Here is a 21,235-nt window from a genome sequence, read left to right on the forward strand (position 1 = left end):
TTAGGAAGCCAACTTGAAGAGCCTCTCAATGAACAAAGATGGTTCAGTTTGCCAACTGATAAGGATAATAGCTGCAATGGACTGAAACACATCAATATGTTCAAATGAGAGTTGCTTCCAAGATGTCCAAATAGAACAGTTCTGGTCTGCAGCTCCCAGCAAGATTGACGCAGAAGACGGGTGATTCCTGCATTTCCAACTGAGGTACCTGGTTCATCTCACTGGGACTGGTTAGACAGTGAGTACAGCCTGCAGAGGGTGAGCTGAAGTAGGGCAGGGCATTGCCTCACCCGAGAGGCACAAAGGGTCGTGGAATTTCCCTTTCCTAGCCAAGGAAAGCTGTGCGTGACTGTATCTGGAGGAGCAGTATACCCCTGCCCAAATACTGCACTTTTCCCACGGTCTTCACAACCGGCAGACCAAAAGATTTCCTCCCATACCTGGCTTGGCATGTCTCACGCCCTTGCTCGCTGCTAGCGCAGCAGTCTGAGTTCGACCCGCAATGCAGGAGCTTGGCAGGGGGACGTGCGTCTGCCATTGCTGAGGCTTGAGTAGGTGGTTCTAGGCTCATAGTGTAAACAGGCAGGGAAGCTAGAACTGGGCAGAGCACAGCAAGGCCTACTGACTCTCTAGAATCCACTCTGGGGGCAGGGCATATCGGAACAAAAGGCAGCAGACAGCTTCTCCAGACTTAAACATCCCGGCCTGATAGCTCTCAAGAGAGCAGTGGTTCTCCCAGCATGGCATTCAATCTCCGATAACGGACAGACTGCCTCCTCAACAGGGTCCCTGACCCCTGTGTAGCATGGCTGGGAGAAACCTCCCAGCAGAAGCCAACAGACACCTCATATAGATTGGTGCCCCTCTGGGATGAAGCTTCCAGAAGAAGGATCAGGCAGCAATATGTGCTGTTCTGCAGTCTCCATTGGTGATGCCCAGGCAAACAGGGTCTGGAGTGGACCTCCAGCAAACTCCAACAGACCTGAATCTGAGGGGTCTGTCTGTGAGAAGGAAAACTAACAAACAAAGAAATAGCATCAACATCAACAAAAAGGACATCCACACCAAAACCCCATCCATAGGTCATCAACATCAAAGACCAAAGGTAGATCAAACCACAAAGATGGGGAAAAACCAGAGCAGAAAGGCTGAAAATTCCAAGAACCAGAACACCTCTACTCCTCCAAAGCAACACAACTCCTCGCCAGCAAGGGAACAAAACTGGGCGGAGAATGAGTTTGACAAGTTGACAGAAGTCGGCTTCAGAAGGTTGGTAATAACAAACTTCTCCAAGCTAAAGGAGCATGTTCAAACCCATAGCAAGAAAGCTAAAAATCTTGAAAAAAGGTTAGACAAATGACTAGCTAGAATAACCAATGTAGAGAAGAGCTAAATGACCTGATGGAGCTGAAAACCACAGTATGAGAACTTCACAAAGCATACACAAGCTTCAATAGCCGATTCGATCAAGTGGAAGAAAGGATACAGGTGATTGAAAATCAAATTAATGAAATAAAGGGAGAAGAGAAGTTTAGAGAAAAAAGAGTAAAAAGAAATGAACAAAGCCCCCAAGAAATACGGGACTACATGAAAAGACCAAACGTACATTTGATTGGTATAACTGAAAGTGACGGGGAGAATGGAAACAAGCTGGAAAACACTCTTCAGGATATTATCCAGGAGACCTTCCCCAATCTAGCAAAGCAGGGCAACATTCAAATTCAGGAAGTACAGAGAACACCACAAATATACTCCTCGAGAATAGTAACCCCAAGACACACAATTGTCAGATTCACCAAGGTTGAAATGAAGGAAAAAATGTTAAGAGCAGCCAGAGAGAAAGGTTGGGTTACACACAAAGGGAGGGCCATCAGACTAACAGCAGATCTCTTGGCAGAAACCCTACAAGCCAGAAAAGAGTGGAGGCCAATATTCAACATTCTTAAAGAAAAGAATTTTCAACCCAGAATTTCATATCCAGCGAAACTAAGCTTCATAAACAAAGGAGAAATAAAATCCTTTACAGACAAGCAAAAGCACCTGCCTTACAAGAGCTCCTGAAGGAAGCACTAAACATGGAAAGGTACAACTGGTACCAGCCACTGCAAAAACATGCCAAACTGTAAAGACCATCGACACTATGAAGAAAATGCATCAATTAACGGGCAAAATAACCAGCTGGCATCATAATGACAGGATCAAATTCACATCTAACAATATTAACCTTAAATGTAAATGGACCAATCAGTGTGCTGTATTCAGGAGACCCATCTCACGTGAAAAGACACACATAGGCTAAAAATAAAGGGATGGAGGAAGATCTACCAAGCAAATTGAAAGCCCCCCCCCCCCCCCCAAAAAAAAGCAGGGTTTACAATCCTGGTCTCTGATAAAACAGACTTCAAAACCATCAAAGATCAAAAGAGACAAAGAAGGCCATTACATAATGGTAAAGAAATCAATTCAACAAGAAGAGCTAACTATTCTAAATATATATGCACCCAATACAGGAGCACTCAGATACATAAAGCAAGTTCTTAGAGACCTACAAAGAGACTTAGACTCACACATAGTAATAGTGGGAGACTTTTAACACCCCACTGTCAATATTAAACGGATCAACGAGACAGAAAGTTAAAAAGGATATCCAGGACTTGAACTCAGCTCTGGATCAAGCACACCTAATAGACATCTACAGAACTCTCCACCGCAAATCAACAGAATATACATTCTTCTCAGCACCACAAGGTCCTTATTCTAAAACTGACGACATAATTGGAAGTAAAACACTTCTCAGCAAATGAAAAATAGAAATCACAATAAACTGTCTCTCAGACCACAGTGCAATCAAATTAGAACTTGGGATTAAGAAACTCACTCAAAACCACACAACTGCATGGAAACTGAACAGCCTGCTCCTGAATGACTAAAAGGTAAGTAACAAAATGAAGGTAGAAATAAAGATGTTCTTTGAAACCAATGAGACACAATGCACCCGAATCTCTGGGACACATTTAAAGCAGTATATAGAGGGAAATTTATAGCACTAAGTGCCCACGAGAAAAGCAGGGGCGATCTAAAATTGACAGCCTAACATCACAATTAAAACAACTAGAGAAACAAGAGCAAACAAATTCAAAAGCTAGCAGAAGACAAGAAATAGCTAAGATCAGAGCAGAACTGAAGGAGACAGAGACAGAAAAAAAGCCTTCAAAAAAAATCAATGGCTTTTTGAAAAGATCAACAAAATAGACCGCTAGCAAGACTAATAAAGAAAAGAGAGAAGCATCCAAAAGACACCATAAAAAATGATGAAGTGGTCATCACCACTGATCCCACAGAAATACAAACTACCATCAGAGAATGCAATAAACACTTCTATGCAAATAAACTGGAAAATCCGTAAGAAATGGATAAATTCCTGGACACATACACTCTCCCAAGATTAAACCAGGAAGAAGTTGAATCTCTGAGTAGACCAATAACAGGTTCTGAAATTGAGGAAATAATAGCCTACGAACCAAAAAGAGTGCAGGACCAGATGGATTCACAGCCAAATTCTACCAGAGGTACAAAGAGGAGCTGGTACCATTCCTTCTGAAACTATTCTGATCAACAGGAAAAGAGGCAATCCTCCCTAACTCATTTTATGAGGCCAGCATCATCCTGATACCAAAGCCTGGCAGACACACAACAAAAAAAGAGAATTTTAGGCCAACATCCCTGAAGAACATCTATGTGAAAACCCTCAGTGAAATACTGGCAAACCGAATCCAGCAGCACATCAAAAAGCTTATAAACCACAATCAAGTCGGCTTCATCCCTGGGATGCAAGGCTGGTTCAATATACGCAAATCAATAAACGTAATCCATCACATAAAGAGAACCAACGACAAAAACCATGATTATCTCAATAGATGCAGAAAAGGCCTTTGATAAAATTTAACAGCCTTTCATGCTAAAAACTCTCAATAACTAGGTATTGATGGAACATATCTCAAAATAATAAGAGTTATTTATGACAAACCCGCAGCCAATATCATATTGAATGGGCAAAAACTGAAAGCATTCCCTTTGAAAACCTGCACAAGACAAGGATGCCCTCTCTCACCACTCCTTTTCAACATAGTATTGGAAGTTCTGGCCAGCGCAATCAGGCAAGAGAAAGCACTAAAGCGTATTCAAATAGGAAGACAGGAAGTCAAATTGTCTGTTTACAGATGACAAGATTGCATATTTACAAAACCCCATCGTCTTAGCCCAAAATCTCCTTAAACTGATAAGCAAATTCAGCAAAGTCTCAGGATACAAAATCAATGTACAAAAATCACAAGCATTCCTATACACCCATAACAGACAAATAGAGAGCCAAATCATGAGTGAACTCCCATTCACAATTGCTACTAAGAGAATAAAACACCTAGGAATACAATTTATAACTTATAAGAAATGTAAAGGACCTCTTCAAGGAGAACTACCAACCACTGTTCTAGGAAATAAGAGAGAACACAAACAAATGGAAAAACATTCCATGTTCATGGATAGAAAGAATCAATATCATGAAAATGGCCTTACTACGCAAAGTAATTTATAGATTCAATGCTATCCCCATCAAGCTACCACTGACTTTCTTCACAGAACTGGAAAAAACTACTTTAAACTTCATATGGAACCAAAAAAGAGCCGGCATAGCCAAGACAATCCTCGGCAAGAAGAACAAAGCTGCAGATATCACACTACCTGACTTCAAACTTTACTGGAAGGCTACAGTAACCAAAACAGCATGATACTGGTACCAAAACAGATATACAGACCAAGGGAACAGAATGGAGGCCTCAGAAATACCACCACACATCTATCAACATCTGATCTTTGACAAACCTGACACACATAAGCAATGGGGAAAAGATTCCCTATTTAATAAATGGTGTTGGGAAAACTGGCTGGCCAGATGCAGAAAACTGAAACTGGACCCCTTCTTTATACCTTATACAAAAATCAACTCAAGATGGATCAAAGACTTAAACGTAAGACCTAAAATCATTAAAATTCTAGGAAAAAACATGGGCAATATCATTCAGGACACAGGCATAAAGAATTCATGGGCAAAGAATTCACGTCTAAAACACCAAAAGCAATGGCAACAAAAGCCAAAATTGACAAATGGTATCTAATTAAACTAAAGATATTGTGCACAGCAAAAGAAACTATCATCAGAGTGAACAGGCAACTTACGGAACGGGAGAAAATTTTTGCAATCTATCCATCTGACAAAGGGCTAATATCCGGAATCTACAAAGAACTTAAACAAATTTACAAGAAAAAAACAAACAATGCCATCAAAAAATGGACAAAGGATATGAAAAGGTATTTCTCAAAAAAAGACAGTTATGCAGCCAACAGACATATGAAAAAATGCTCATCATCACTGGTCATTAGAGAAATACAAATCAAAACCACAATGAGATACCATCTCATGACAGTTAGAATGGCGATCATTAAAAAGTCAGGAAACAACAGATGCTGGAGAGATTGTGGAAAATTAGGAATGCCTATACACTCTTCATGGGAGTGTAAATTAGTTCAACTACTGTGGAAGACAGTATGGCGATTCCTCAAGGATCTACAACCAGATATACCATTTGATCTAGCAATCTCATTACTGGGCATATATCCAAAGGATTATAAATCATCCTACGATAAAGACACAGGCACACGTATGTTCACTGCAGCACTATTCACAATAGAAAAGACTTGCAACCAACCCAAATGCCAATCAATGATAGACTGGATTAAGAAAATGCGGCATATACTGCTCAAGTGGGTCCCTGACCCCTGAGTAGCCTAACTGGGAGACATCCTCCACTAGGGGCAGACTGACACCCCACACCCCACATGGTGGAGTACACCCCTGAGAGGAAGCTTCCAAAGCAAGAATCAGGCAGGTACACTCGCTGTGCAGCAGTATTCTATCTTCTGCAGCCTCTGCTGCTGACACCCAGGCAAACGGGGTCTGGAGTGGACTTCAAACAATCTCCAACAGAGCTACAGCTGAGTGTCCTGACTGTTAGAAGGAAAACTAACAAACAGGAAGGACACCCACACCAAAACCCCATCAGTACGTCACCATCATCAAAGACCAGAGACAGATAAAACCACAAAGATGGGGAAAAAGCAGGGCAGAAAAGCTGGAAGTTCAAAAAATAAGAGCGCATCTCCCCCTGCAAAGGAACACAGCCCGTCGCCAGCAACGGATCAAAGCTGGACGGAGAATGACTTTGACGAGATGAGAGAAGAAGGCTTCAGTCCATCAAACTTCTCAGAGCTAAAGGAGGAATTACGTACCCAGCGCAAAGAAACTAAAAATCTTGAAAAAAGAGTGGAAGAATTGACAGCTAGATTAATTAATGCAGAGAAGGTCATAAACGAAATGACAGAGATGAAAACCATGACACGAGAAATACGTGACAAATGCACAAGCTTCAGTAACCGACTCGATCAACTGGAAGAAAGAGTATCAGCGATTGAGGATCAAATGAATGAAATGAAGCGAGAAGAGAAACCAAAAGAAAAAAGAAGAAAAAGAAATGAACAAAGCCTGCAAGAAGTATGGGATTATGTAAAAAGACTAAATCTACATCTGATTGGGGTGCCTGAAAGTGAGGGGGAAAATGGAACCAAGTTGGAAAACACTCTATAGGATATCATCCAGGAGAACTTCCCCAACCTAGTAAGGCAGGCCAACATTCAAATTCAGGAAATACAGAGAACGCCACAAAGATACTCCTCCAGAAGAGCAACTCCAAGACACATAATTGCCAGATTCACCAAAGTTGAAATGAAGGAAAAATCTTAAGGGCAGCCAGAGAGAAAGGTCGGGTTACCCACAAAGGGAAGCCCATCAGACTAACGGCAGATCTCTCGGCAGAAACTCTACAAGCCAGAAGAAAGTGGGGGCCAATATTCAACATTCTTAAAGAAAAGAATTTTCAACCCAGAATTTCATATCCAGCCAAACTAAGTTTCCTAAGTGAAGGAGAAATAAAATCCTTTACAGAGAAGCAAATGCTTAGAGATTTGGTCACCACCAGGCCTGCTTTACAAGAGACCCTGAAGGAAGCACTAAACATGGAAAGGAACAACCAGTACCAGCCATTGCAAAAACATGACAAAATGTAAAGACCATCGAGGCTAGGAAGAAACTGCATCAACTAATGAGCAAAATAACCAGTTAATATCATAATGGCAAGATCAAGTTCACACATAACAATATTAACCTTAAATGTAAATGGTAAATGCTCCAATTAAAAGACACAGACTGGAAAACTGGATAAAGAGTCAAGATCCATCAGTCTGCTGTCTTCAGGAGACCAATCTCACATGCAGAGACATACATAGGCTCAAAATAAGGGATGGAGGAAGAACTACCAAGCAAATGGAGAACAAAAAAAAGCAGGGGTTGCAATCCTAGTCTCTGATAAAACAGACTTTAAACCATCAAAGATCAAAAGAGACAAAGAAGGCCACTGCATAATGGTAAAGGGATCAATTCAACAGGAAGAGCTAACTATTCTAAATATATATGCACCCAATACAGGAGCACCCAGGTTCATAAAGCAAGTCCTTAGAGACTTACAAGGAGACTTAGACTCCCATACAATAATAATGGGAGACTTCAACACCCCACCATCAACATTAGACAGTTCAACAAGACAGAAAGTTAACAAGGATATCCAGGAATTGAACTCATCTCTGCAGCAAGCAGACCTAATAGACATCTACAAAACTCTCCACCCCAAATCAACAGAATCTACATTCTTCTCAGCACCACATCACACTTATTCCAAAACTGACCACATAATTGGAAGTAAAGCACTCCTCAGCAAATGTACAAGAACAGAAATTATAACAAACTGTCTCTCAGACCACAGTGCAATCAAACTAGAACTCAGGACTAAGAAACTCAATCAAAACCGCTCAACTACATGGAAATTGAATAACCTGCTCCTGAATGACTACTGGGTACATAACGAAATGAAGGCAGAAATAAAGATGTTCTTTGAAACCAATGAAAACAAAGATACGACATACCAGAATCTCTGGGGCACATTTAAAGCAGTGTGTAGAGGGAAATTTATAGCACTAAATGCCCACAAGAGAAAGCTGGAAAGAGCTAAAATTTGCACTTTAACATCACAATTAAAAGAGCTAGAGAAGCAAGAGCAAACACATTCAAAAGCTAGCAGAAGGCAAGAAATAACTAAGATCAGAGCAGAACTGAAGGAGATAGAGACACAAAAAACCCTCCAAAAAATCGATGAATCCAGGAGTTGGTTTTTTGAAAAGATCAACAAAATTGACAGACTGCTAGCAAGACTAATAAAGAAGAAAAGAGAGAAGAATCAAATAGACGCAATAAAAAATGATAAAGGGGATATCACCACCAACCCCACAGAAATACAAACTACCATCAGAGAATACTATAAACACCTCTACGCAAATCAACTAGAAAATCTAGAAGAAATGGATAATTTCCTGGACACTTACACTCTCCCAAGACTAAACCAGGAAGAAGCTGAATCCCTGAATAGACCAATAGCAGGCTCTGAAATTGAGGCAATAATTAATAGCCTACCAACCAAAAAAAGTCCAGGACCAGACGGATTCACAGCTGAATTCTACCAGAGGTACAAGGAGGAGCTGGTAGCATTCCTTCTGAAACTATTCCAATCAATAGAAAAAGAGGGAATCCTCCCTAACTCATTTTATGAGGCCAACGTCATCCTGATACCAAAGCCTGGCAGAGACACAACAAAAAAAGAGAATTTTAGACCAATATCCCTGATGAACATCGATGCAAAAATCCTCAATAAAATACTGGCAAACCGGATTCAGCAGCACATCAAAAAGCTTATCCACCATGATCAAGTGGGCTTCATCCCTGGGATGCAAGGCTGGTTCAACATATGCAAATCAATAAACATAATCCAGCATATAAACAGAACCAAAGACAAAAACCAAATGATCATCTCAATAGATGCAGAAAAGGCCTTTGACAAAATTCAACAGCACTTCATGCTAAAAACGCTCAATAAATTCGGTATTGATGGAACGTATCTCAAAATAATAAGAGCTATTTATGACAAACCCACAGCTAATATCATACTGAATGGGCAAAAATTGGAAGCATTCCCTTTGAAAACTGGCACAAGACAGGGATGCCCTCTCTCACCACTCCTATTCAACATAGTGTTGGAAGTTCTGGCTAGGGCAATCAGGCAAGAGAAAGAAATCAAGGGTATTCAATTAGGAAAAGAAGAAGTCAAATTGTCCCTGTTTGCAGATGACATGATTGTATATTTAGAAAACCCCATTGTCTCAGCCCAAAATCTCCTTAAGCTGATAGGACACTTCAGCAAAGTCTCAGGATACAAAATTAATGTGCAAAAATCACAAGCATTCTTATACACCAGTAACAGACAAACAGAGAGCCAAATCAGGAATGAACTTCCATTCACAATCGCTTCAAAGAGAATAAAATACCTAGGAATCCAACTTATAAGGCATGTAAAGGACCTCTTCAAGGAGAACTACAAACCACTGCTCAGTGAAACAAAAGAGGACACAAACAAATGGAAGAACATACCATGCTCATGGATAGGAAGAATCAATATGTGAAAATGGCCATACTGCCCATGGTAATTTATAGATTCAATGCCATCCCCATCAAGCTATCAATAAGTTTCTTCACAGAATTGGAAAAAACTGCTTTAAAGTTCATATGGAACCAAAAAAGAGCCCGCATTGCCAAGACAATCCTAAGTCAAAAGAACAAAGGTGGAGGCATCATGCTACCTAACTTCAAACTATACTACAAGGCTACAGTAACCAAAACAGCATGGTACTGGTACCAAAACAGAGATCTAGACCAATGGAACAGAACAGAGTCCTCAGAAATAATACCACACATCTACAGCCATCTGATCTTTGATAAACCTGAGAGAAACAAGAAATGGGGAAAGGATTCCCTATTTAATAAATGGTGCTGGGAAAATTGGCTAGCCATAAGTAGAAAGCTGAAACTGGATCCTTTCCTTACTCCTTATATGAAAATTAATTCAAGATGGATTAGAGACTTAAATGTTAGACCTAATACCATAAAAACCCTAGAAGAAAACCTAGGCAATACCCTTCAGGACATAGGCTTGGGCAAGGACTTCATGTCTAAAACACCAAAAGCAATGGCAACAAAAGCCGAAATTGACAAATGGGATCTAATTAAACTAAAGAGCTTCTGCCCAGCAAAAGAAACTACCATCAGAGTGAACAGGCAACCTATAGAATGGGAGAAAATTTTTGCAATCTAGTCATCAGACAAAGGGCTAATATCCAGAATCTACAAAGAACTCAAACAAATTTATAAGAAAAAAAACAAACAACCCCATCAAAAAGTGGGCAAACGATATGAACATACATTTCTCAAAAGAAGACATTCATACAGCCAACAGACACATGAGAAAATGCTCATCATCACTGGCCATCAGAGAAATGCAAATCAAAACCACAATGAGATACCATCTCACACCAGTTAGAATGGCAATCATTAAAAAGTCAGGAAACAACAGGTGCTGGAGAGGATGTGGAGAAATAGGAACACTTTTATACTGTTGGTGAACTAGTTCAACCATTATGGAAAACAGTATGGCGATTCCTCAAGGATCTAGAAGTAGAAGTACCATATGACCCAGCCATCCCATTACTGGGTATATACCCAAAGGATTATAAATCATGCTGCTATAAAGACACATGCACACGTATGTTTACTGAGGCACTATTCACAATAGCAAAGACTTGGAATCAACCCAAATGTCCATCAGTGACAGACTGGATTAAGAAAATGTGGCACAGATACACCATGGAATACTATGCAGCCATAAAAAAGGATGAGTTTGCGTCCTTTGTAGGGACATGGATGCAGCTGGAAACCATCATTCTCAGCAAACTATCGCAAGAACAGAAAACCAAACACCGCATGTTCTCACTCATAGGTGGGAACTGAACAATGAGATCACTTGGACTCGGGAAGGGGAACATCACACACCGGGGCCTATCATAGGGATGGGGGAGGGTGGAGGGATTGCATTGGGAGTTATATCTGATGTAAATGACGAGCTGATGGGTGCTGACGAGTTGATGGGTGCAGCACACCAACATGGCACAAGTATACATATGTAACAAACCTGCACGTTATGCACATGTACCCTAGAACTTAAAGTATAATAAAAATAAATAAATAAATAAAAAGAAAATGTGGCATATATACACCATGGAATATTGTGCAGCCATAAAAAAGGATGAGTTCATGTCCCTTCAGGGATCTGGATGAAGCTGGAAGCCATCATTCTCAGCAAGCTATCACAAGATTAGAAAACCGAACACCACATGTTCTCATTCATAAGTGGGTGTTGAACAATAAGAACACATGGACACAGGGATGGGAACATCACACATCAGGGCCTGTAAGGGGTGGGGGGCTAGGGGAGGGATAACATTAGGAGAAATACCTAATGTAGGTGACGGGTTGATGGGTGCGGCATACCATCATGGCATGTATATTCCTATGTAACAAAATTGCACATTCTGCACATGTAATCCAGAACTTAAAGTATCATACAAATAAAATAAAATAGAAAATGCATGAGCTCCTAATATTACTTAAACTAGAAAAAAAAAATTAGTCCCTACCGAAGGTAGATAGCAAGGAAATTCATTATTTAAAAAGCCAATACATAAGGAGAAATAATAAAGAATATATTCTATCTCCCCTATAAAAATTGTACTGAGGTAATACGGTTTGGCTGTGTCCTCACCCAAATCTCATCTTGAATTGTAGTTTCCATAATCCCCATGTGTTGTAGGAGGAACTCAGAGGGAGGTAAGTGAATCATAGGGGCAGTTACCCCTAGGCTTCTGTTCTTGTGACAGTGAGTGAGTTCTCATGAGATCTGATGATTTTACAAGGCGCTTTTCCCCCTTTGCTTGGCATTGTCCCTTCCTGCCGCCATGTGAAGAAGAATGTGTTTGCTTCCCCTTCCACCGTGATTGTTAAGTTTCCTGAGGCCTCCCCAGCCCTGTGGAACTGTGAGTCAATTAAACCTTGTTCCTTTATAAATTACCCAGTCTTGGGCAATTTTTTACAACAGCATGAGAATGAACTAATACAAAGGGTAACCAAATAGCAGAGACGAGAAAGTTTCTTTTACAAAAATATTCCAACTAATAAATAAAAAAGAATGACAACTAAAATGTTACCATTGTATAGTTCCTATGTTTTCATCTAATTATTTCTTCAAAGAACTTGGTTTTCAATGCTTTGCACATAGTAATTCAATTATAATTTATGCCATAGATGTATAACTAATTGATAATTCAACTTTGGAACTATAAGTTGCATACATGGGTTCTTGGGCCCTAAAATCATTTGCCTTTTCTAGTATGTCCAAAGTCATGCCTTGATGTGATAGTGGAAAGTTTATACTGCTTATATTAGTTTGCTAGGACTACCATAATAAAATGCCACACACTGGGTGGCTTAAACAATAGAAATATTATTTTCTCACAGTTCTGGGGCCTAGAAGTCCAAGATCAATGTGTCAGCAGCTTTGGTTTCCTCACAGGCCTCTCTCCTTGCTTGGTAGATGGCTGCCTTCTTGTTTGTTCATATGGTTTCTTTCCTCTCTATGAGAGGGACCCTCGTGTCTCTTTTTGTGTCCAAATGTCTTCCTCTTATAAGAAAACCAGCCAGACTGGATCAGAAACAATTCTGTTGGCTTCATTTTAACTTAATCATCCCTTTAAAGTCCCCTTCTCTAAATAGAGTCACATTCTGAAGTACTGGAGGTTAGGATTTCAACTAAGAATTTTGGGTGACACTATTCCGCCCATAATATTGATTCAGCACCCCAAAGGAAAAGAATGATGCTAATGCATACACTTTAGTATCTGACATGATATATACAGTAGGTGCTTAAATATTTACTGACTGCATAATTTTAAAAACATGTTAAAGTAATAATATTCTTAAGAATGAAAAACTCAAGACTATTTATTAAAACAATGCATATGCTGAACACAAAATCAGGCTCCACAAACTCACCTCATTTACATGTCCTCCATTCCACTCTGGATAAAGGGCATTATTAAATAATCTGTATTATTAGTTTTCCCTAGGACTTCTACCTTGTTAAGAATAAGCAAAAGTTAAGGGTAATTATTTTGGTGAAAATGTGAGATAATTGAGCCACAATACGAACACCCATCATTCATCTGGTCTATTCACTTGGTTTCTATTATGCTACAGGCCAAATATAAAATTGTTAAATGCCTAGAAACTGTAATCTGACATTCTTTGTTCTACTATTTCCAACAGAGGTTAAAAATTTAGAACTCAATGTATCCTAATCATCCTGAAATCCTCCGAGCAAACAAATCTAGGCTTAACTGCACATATCAATAGAGATGATTTACTACTATTCTGTGCATAAATGCAGTTAGTGAAGAAGCATATAAACAAACAACTGATGTGTTAGAGATGATGATGAATTTGCCAAGAACATCAGACAAGCTTCCTGGAGGAAATGACCCTTATACAAACTGCATCTTGAGAGTTTGGTAGAAGCTGCTCAAGTAATGCAACAGCAGGCAAATAAACTATTATGAAGAAAGACACACTGATGTAAACCAGTAGGGAATGTTGGGGAACTAAAAGTAGTCCAGTATTGACAGAGTGAAAAATGTGAAGTGGAATGCAGTATGAGAAAAAAGGCTCAGGAAGAACCTAGATCTTTCCAATTTTATAAATAATCTTAAATTATTGAGACTAAGTAGATTGGTCAAGGACACAAAGCTAGTGAATGGGAGAACTAGGATTTGCAACAAATTTAACTCCAAAATACTTCAGTTAGCACAGTGACCATATGCCCCATTTTCCTATCCCCTGGTTTATAACTATTGTCTACATTATTATTAGTAGTAGTAGTGCTTTCTTTCATGTCTATAAAACATTCTGATCTGTGGACTATCTTTACCCTATCGATCAGGCCACCAGGCTATTATTTTTCTATATCCAAGAAAACTAGGGTTTCATTAATTTCACTTAAACATTAGTGAAATTAACTGCTGAAAGAGGTGTTTTTAATGTATTTCTTTCTTTTTTTTTTTCTTTTTTTTGAAACAGGGTGTTACTCTCGTCACCCAGGCTTAAGTGCAATGGTGCTATTTCAGCTTACTGCAACCTCTGCCTCCCAGGCTCAAGCAATTCTCCCGCCTTAGCCTCAAGAGTATTTGGGACTACAGGTGTACATCATTGTGCCTGGCTAATTTTTTTGTATGTTTTGCAGAGATGGGGTTTCGTCACGTTGCCCAGGCTGGTCTCGAACTCCTGAGCTCAAGCGAAGCCTCTCAAAGTGCTGGGATTACAGGCGTGAGCCACCATGCCCAGCCTGCTAAAAGAGATTATGCCAATAAAAATAATTGAGTATTTGGAAGGATTTTGGGCTATCATCACCTTAACAAATCATCCAGTATATGCCAGAGTTAAAATGCCCTTTATAAAAAGTTATTATTGTAAAAAAGATCTCATGTGGCAGAAAGAATAAAAAGGAAAACGTATTCTTCTAATTTTAATCTGGTTCCAGGAAACTCCACAGTCTATAGCACAGTCATAAAATCAAACTAAAGTAATTAGATTAGCAACTATAGTCAACCTTGGCCCCAAAAGGTCACTTTTGTTTGTACCAGTACTGTAAAGCATATATTCCATATCCCACTCTCCAAAAAATGAAAATAGTCACCCTACTGATAACATTAGCAACTGCAACAAACTGCTTACCCTTCCTCATGCTTCTTATATACTAGCATGTAAAAGCTGAATATGCCAAGATATTTACTTTTCCTAGCTACAACATGGACAAATGACCAGGACCAGGCTAAAAGAAGTCTCATTATGGGATGTCTTCAGCAACTGGAGGGTTCCCTGGGAAAGGTTTTCCTCTTTGATGTACACAGAATACAGAGAGGATATTTTCTACTCGCAATCCATTTTTTATTTGCTTTTGGATGTGGATATGTAAAACACAATTCTAGAGTTGTTGCAATCATCTTGTAACCATGAGGGGAGAAGGCTGAGAATAAGGTTCATTTTTGGGAAATGCAGAAGAAAAAACTGAAAGATCCCAGGTCCTTGCTGACATCACTGACCTGCTTAATAAATCTAAATGTCCTTCCTCTAAATGATATTTTATGCTGTATAACAAGTACCATTATTCTTTAGGTCATTTTAAATTGGGTATTCTATTACTTGCAGCTAAAAGCATTCCAACTTACACAATAGGTCTGTGACCTAATCAAGTCTATGCAAAGAAATTATTCAAGACAATTAATATTGTCTTTTCAAACTCAGAAACATGAATACAAAAAGGAAACATAAGAATTAAACATCTGAAGAATGAGGTTGAGTTTTCATTTTCCCAGTGTAGATACAAAAGGTAATGGTCAAAAGTTAATATGTACTATTTCCTATGAGCCAGGTCCTATGTTTGATGAATTACTTCAGTTAATCCTCACAACAAACCTAGGAAATATTACTTTATAGAGGAGAAAACTAAAGCCTAGAAAAATTAAACAACTTGCCAAGGTTATACTCCTTGATAGTGATTCAGGAGGCATACATATTCTATATCAATTAACTCCAGAGCCTAATCATTAAGTATAAAGATAAATACACAATTAACTGGTTTTTTTTTTTTTTTTTTTCTATGAAGAGATTTAAGTCTTCTATTGAGCAGGAAAAGTCCAAAAAGGAAGTAAAGAACTTGAGAATCACGATTGTTAAGTGTGAACAACCACTGCTGTTTTGCAATGGGAAAAAGACTTCCTCAGTTTATATACAAAAAAATTACTGCTCAGAAAGAGGAAACAAATTATGGAAAGATATCGTATAGTAAGTGGCAGAGTCAGTAATAAAATTCAGGCAATTCAGACCTTACCGTTCCCAGGCCCACTTTTCATTTCACCATACAGTTTCTGCCTTGAAATTTAGATATTGTATCTCCAGTACAAATGGGGAAAAAAAGTAAAATGTATAGAGATAAAACTATGAAGGCTTATTAGATATTTACAGAGTAGAATTCTCATGTTCAATATTTATTCATTGATAAGCTTTGATATGAGCAGAGAGACAACACAACTGTTTACTGTGTGGATAGACAGTAACAAGAAAAATAATTTAATGAAAAAATTATTTTTCAAGATATCTACACTTCCATTGTTAAATGCTTAAAACAATCAGATGGTCTTAGTATATACTCACACATTAAAGGTAGTAGAGAATACAATGACTATTTCTCATGGAATTTTCTAAAATATGTATTTTTTTAAAAAGACAATCTTCAGAAAAACTAAGTAAACAGGCTCACTGGAGAACTATGTATCATATTCTCCCTATAGCAAGTAACCCAGTTGCCAATTTTATGATTATAAAGGAATGGGTTCGACTGCTAAGTATTAACCCTGAATCATTTGACAATGCTCCAGCCATACTCAAAAGAAAAAAGATGGAGACAGAGAATGTGTACAATTACTAATGTTAATATAAAGTACCAAAGGCCAAAGAGGGTGGGGAGACAGAAAGAAGATCTGATTCTGAGAATATATGGATTCCCAGTAACCACTTATTTTCTTTCTTGGAAAGAATAATTTTCATGAATTCAAGTATTATAAGAGTACTTATAATAAGTACTGTTTTTTACTTTTATCATTTACTGTTATCATTTCAATAAACACTCAGGTCTCTCAAACAGTATTAGAATAAAATTAAAACACAGAACTGGCTTACTCTGCAATATCAAGATATCCACAGGAAGCTGCTGCATGTAGTGGTATCCAGCCTTCATTATCAGGTTGATTAATATTTGCTCCATTTTCTACCAGAAACTTCACCATATCAACATTGTCATCAATGCAAGCCTAAAAACAAAACAGAAAGCAAGATTGGAAAAAATACGAATTAACCCTCCAAATAATATATCAATAGAATAAAATTCCTACTTTGTAGCTTTTATAATACAAATATTCTCTGTACATAAATCTCCTATCTTGACTATACTCCATCAAACACACCAATGACACTAAATTGTAAGAGTCCTTGCTTAGGTACACATACAACAGTAGTACATGTGACTAGACTCTTTATGGCAACCCAATTCGGATAACAAGTATCTATTAAAATGAAGACATTATAATTAAGTATAATAATAGTCTCTACAGCAGTGGTTCCCAAAAATGTTGTCTGCTGGGGGAAGGAGGGAGTAGATTCTTTTAGGGAGTTGATTAGGGCAAAACTGTTTTCAAGATAAAACTAAGATGTCATTTCCCTTTTTTACTTTGTTGTCATATACACTTGATGGTATAAAAGTACCAGCTGTAAAACTGCATGTGCTTTAGCACAAATAATGGCAGTGGCCAAAAAAAAAAACACAAAAAACAAAAAAACCCACCTCTATTAATAGTCACTGTATCGACCACTTGGTACTCATAATTAAAAAAAAAAAATTGCCAAGCACAGTGGCTCATGCCTGTAATCCCATCTACTTGGGAGTCTGAGGCAGGCAGATTGCTTGAGCTTGAGTTCAAGGCTGCAATGAGCTATGATCACACCACTGCACTCCAACCTGGGCTGCAATGAGCTGTGATCACACCACTGCACTGCAACCTGGGCAAACAGAGTGAGACCCTGTCTCCAAAAAATGTGGTGGTTGGGGGGCAGCAATTTTTACTCATACACGTCTTTGACAAAGCAGTACGTGTTAAACTTTGGCCCTTGTACACAGGTCTTTTTTATATTCTCTATGGGAAGTATATGCTAAAGCACCTCTTCCAAGTATAATGGTTGTCTTGATGAAAAGCACTTGTGAGATTGAGATGTAAGTTGACTTAGCCACTTTTCCATGCAACATTATGTCTACTTAAAATGACAAACTACAGTTAGTCTAACTTTGATTTTTGGGAGATCTTTTCTTGCAAATGAACAAAATGAGTTTGTCACTTCAAGAAAAGCAATTAACAGTATATTTGTTGCCAATAATAAACTCAAACTTTCAAGAAAAAATGAATTACTTTAATTAAAAAACGTTACTTGGTAACACGGGTAAATCACTGTTATTTTTAAATAAATAGTGTTTTAAATCCTCAGTTTTAAACTCTAAGACTGTAAATATTAATACATACAACCAAGAAAAAATGAACTAGTTACTTTAAAAATGTCATTTGGTAACAGGGGTAAATCATTGTTATTTTTAAATGAATCCCTGGTTTTAAACTGTAAGACTGTAAATATTCACCTACAGAAACAAAAGCTCATTGGAATCTTCAATAATTCTTAAGAGTATAAAGAAGTCCTAAAATAAAAAAATTTTGAGAACTACAGTCTTAAAGTAAATAAGGGAACTTTTATCAAATGCTTGCTTTGTGCCAGGCAGTATGAGAGGTGCTTTATCTATGATTTACATACATTATTCTCACAAAAACCCACTCCAAGGTACTCATTGTTCTCCACAACTGTTCCTACAATCACTCTGTTCCAGCCACAATAGGGACCTTACTATTCCTTGACCAGGTGTTACCTCAGAGCCCTTGTTCTTGCAGTTCTCACTGTCAGGAATGCTCTGCCCCCAGATCTAAGCATGCTGATTCCTTTTCATCAAACAAATCTCAATGCAGATGTTTCTTCTTCAGGAAGGCCCTCCTGGACATCCTTTTAAAGTAATTCCTAGTACTCTATCACATTATCAATAATATCAATAGCCACAATTTTCTTATTTATATCTATCCTCTACCTCTACTAGAATCTAAACTCCATAATTTTCAGATTAGGGATATATCTGTATGTGAATATAAGTACTTTATACCTGCCCTATGAGATAGGTTGTATTCATAAACATACTCTATTTACCATGGGGAGGCTTTCTGGAATTGGCACTATTCATAAACATCATCCTATTGTCTCTCCTGATATGCAATCCCCATGTATTACCAGGACCTCTGCCCAAGAATGTAAAGTCTGTGCCATGTATTTGACTTGGGGGATTGGGAAGATGGGATGAAATCCACTCAAGGAGCCTTTAACTTGAAAGGTTTTTTCCCTCCTAATTCACACAAAGCCACTATCTGCCCAGAGGGCAAGTGGCCTTTTTTTTTTTCTAATTTGGGTAAAACTGAGTAAATGAACTAAATAGCTGCTATTTCCTATCTATGATAAACAACTAATACACAACTAGGAGTATGTGGGCTGATGATTATCATCTCTGTACTCTAAAAGTGTCTCTAACAAATTGATCAGTAGACAAATTAATTTACACTGTCATCTTTGGTTTATTGCCAAAAGATCTTTGTTGGAAAATTCATGTGCTACCCATTTAAATGTATAAAAAGCCCAAGTTTATTAAGAATCCGGAAGGATATTTTAAGTAGCTGTTGAAAGTAATAAAAATTGATGTGTCATTTAAAAAGTGGTTCTAACACACTTTGCTACACATAGACCATTACTTTATCTACCCATCCCCTTAAAAGAGGCTTAAACACCAACACAGTACTTAACCACCAAAGGAAGTTCCTGTTTGTTTATATTTGGGGAAAAAAACTGTTTTCTAGGACTGAGAACACATCAACAACAACAAAAAAGGATATTAATGTCAGACTGTAACTAATGGAGAAAACAAAAGAGCTTCTTAAGTGCCACTTCAACCTAAGAAAGAGCAGTTTGGGGCTGGCTGATGAGATATAATGGATCAGCATTATACACAAGCAATGAATAAATAAGATATGACTGTATCCATAAATGAAATCTTTGCTTGACTCTCACCTTTTTGGTACTGCCTTACTTGGACAGCACACAAAATTACAACCCCTTCCCCACCATTTTATATCCTGATTATCTACTTTATTTTTCTCCATACCATTTATTGCAACATACTATATATATTTTGCTTATTTATTTACCATCTGTTTACCCCACTCCCAGCATGAGAGTTTACTTAGAGCAGGAATTCTGCTGCATCCTCAATACCATGAGTTCTTGGGCTCAATAAACAAATTAATGAATGTAGGAGGAAGCTAAGAATCAAAGAGATTAAGTAGCTTGAATAAGTCACACAGACAGGAAATGATAGGGCTGGGAATCTCACAGAGATGCTCAGGTTCCAGAAACTAAGATTTTCGCACACTTAACACACTGCTTTCCACAGATGTTCCTAGTTTATCAACACATTTCTCACCTGCAATAGGATATCACGCATCTATGGGCTTACTAAGTATTACTTGTATAAATAAAATAAATTTTCCTTAACTACCACAGAAACAGAAGAAATGCTTCTAGCAGCATTTCCCTAAGGAAGAAAATGACAAAGTTTCTATCAAGAAAAGCACTATGCAGTGTACCTAAAAAGTTTTAAAGCGGGAGGCTGAGGCAGGTGGATCACGAGGTCAGGAGATCAACACCATCCTGGGAAACACGGTGAAACCCTGTCTCTACTAAAAATACAAAAAATTAGCCAGGCATGCTGGCACACGCCTGTAGTCCCAGCTACTCGGGAGACTGAGACAGGAGAACTGCTTGACCCTGGGAGGCAGAGGTTGCAGTGAGCCGAGATCACACCACTGTACTCCAGCCTGGGCGACAGAGCAAGACTCCATCTCAGAAAAAAAAAAAAAAAAAATGTCTAAAAGCATTGAGAGGGAATCACAGCTTTTGGTTTTAGGTTCTAGTTCTGGCTGTGCCACAAATTTTGTGGCTGTGAACAAGTAATTTAATCTTTTTGGGCGTTGGTGTCTTCATAGAGGGAAGACGTGTGTGGGGGGGTATTTATCATAAAAATTCCCTGGCCGGGCGCGGTGGCTCAAGCCTGTAATCCCAGCACTTTGGGAGGCCGAGACGGGCGGATCACGAGGTCAGGAGATCGAGACCATCCTGGCTAACACGGTGAAACCCCGTCTCTACTAAAAAATACAAAAAACTAGCCGGGCGAGGTGGCGGGCGCCTGTAGTCCCAGCTACTCGGGAGGCTGAGGCAGGAGAATGGCGTAAACCCGGGAGGCGGAGCTTGCAGTGAGCTGAGATCTGGCCACTGCACTCCAGCCTGGGCGACAGAGCGAGACTCCGTCTCAAAAAAAAAAAAAAAAAA

At 38.7% G+C, this 21,235-nt stretch overlaps 1 protein-coding gene across 5 annotated transcripts in view; it reads right to left on the reverse strand.

Moving 5' to 3' along the window:
• PPP1R12A (protein phosphatase 1 regulatory subunit 12A) overlaps positions 1–21,235 on the reverse strand; it is a 167,936-nt gene that overhangs the window by 88,752 nt on the left and 57,949 nt on the right. For all 5 annotated transcript variants that reach the window (XM_023219148.3, XM_023218966.3, XM_023219088.3 and 2 more), the window contains exon 2: positions 16,895–17,025. In XM_023219148.3, coding sequence (XP_023074916.1) covers positions 16,895–17,025 — 131 coding nt within the window. The remainder of the gene's footprint in view (positions 1–16,894; positions 17,026–21,235) is intronic.

This window comes from Piliocolobus tephrosceles, chromosome 10 (genome assembly GCF_002776525.5).
Source record: "Piliocolobus tephrosceles isolate RC106 chromosome 10, ASM277652v3, whole genome shotgun sequence".
Classification (NCBI taxonomy): domain Eukaryota; kingdom Metazoa; phylum Chordata; class Mammalia; order Primates; family Cercopithecidae; genus Piliocolobus; species Piliocolobus tephrosceles.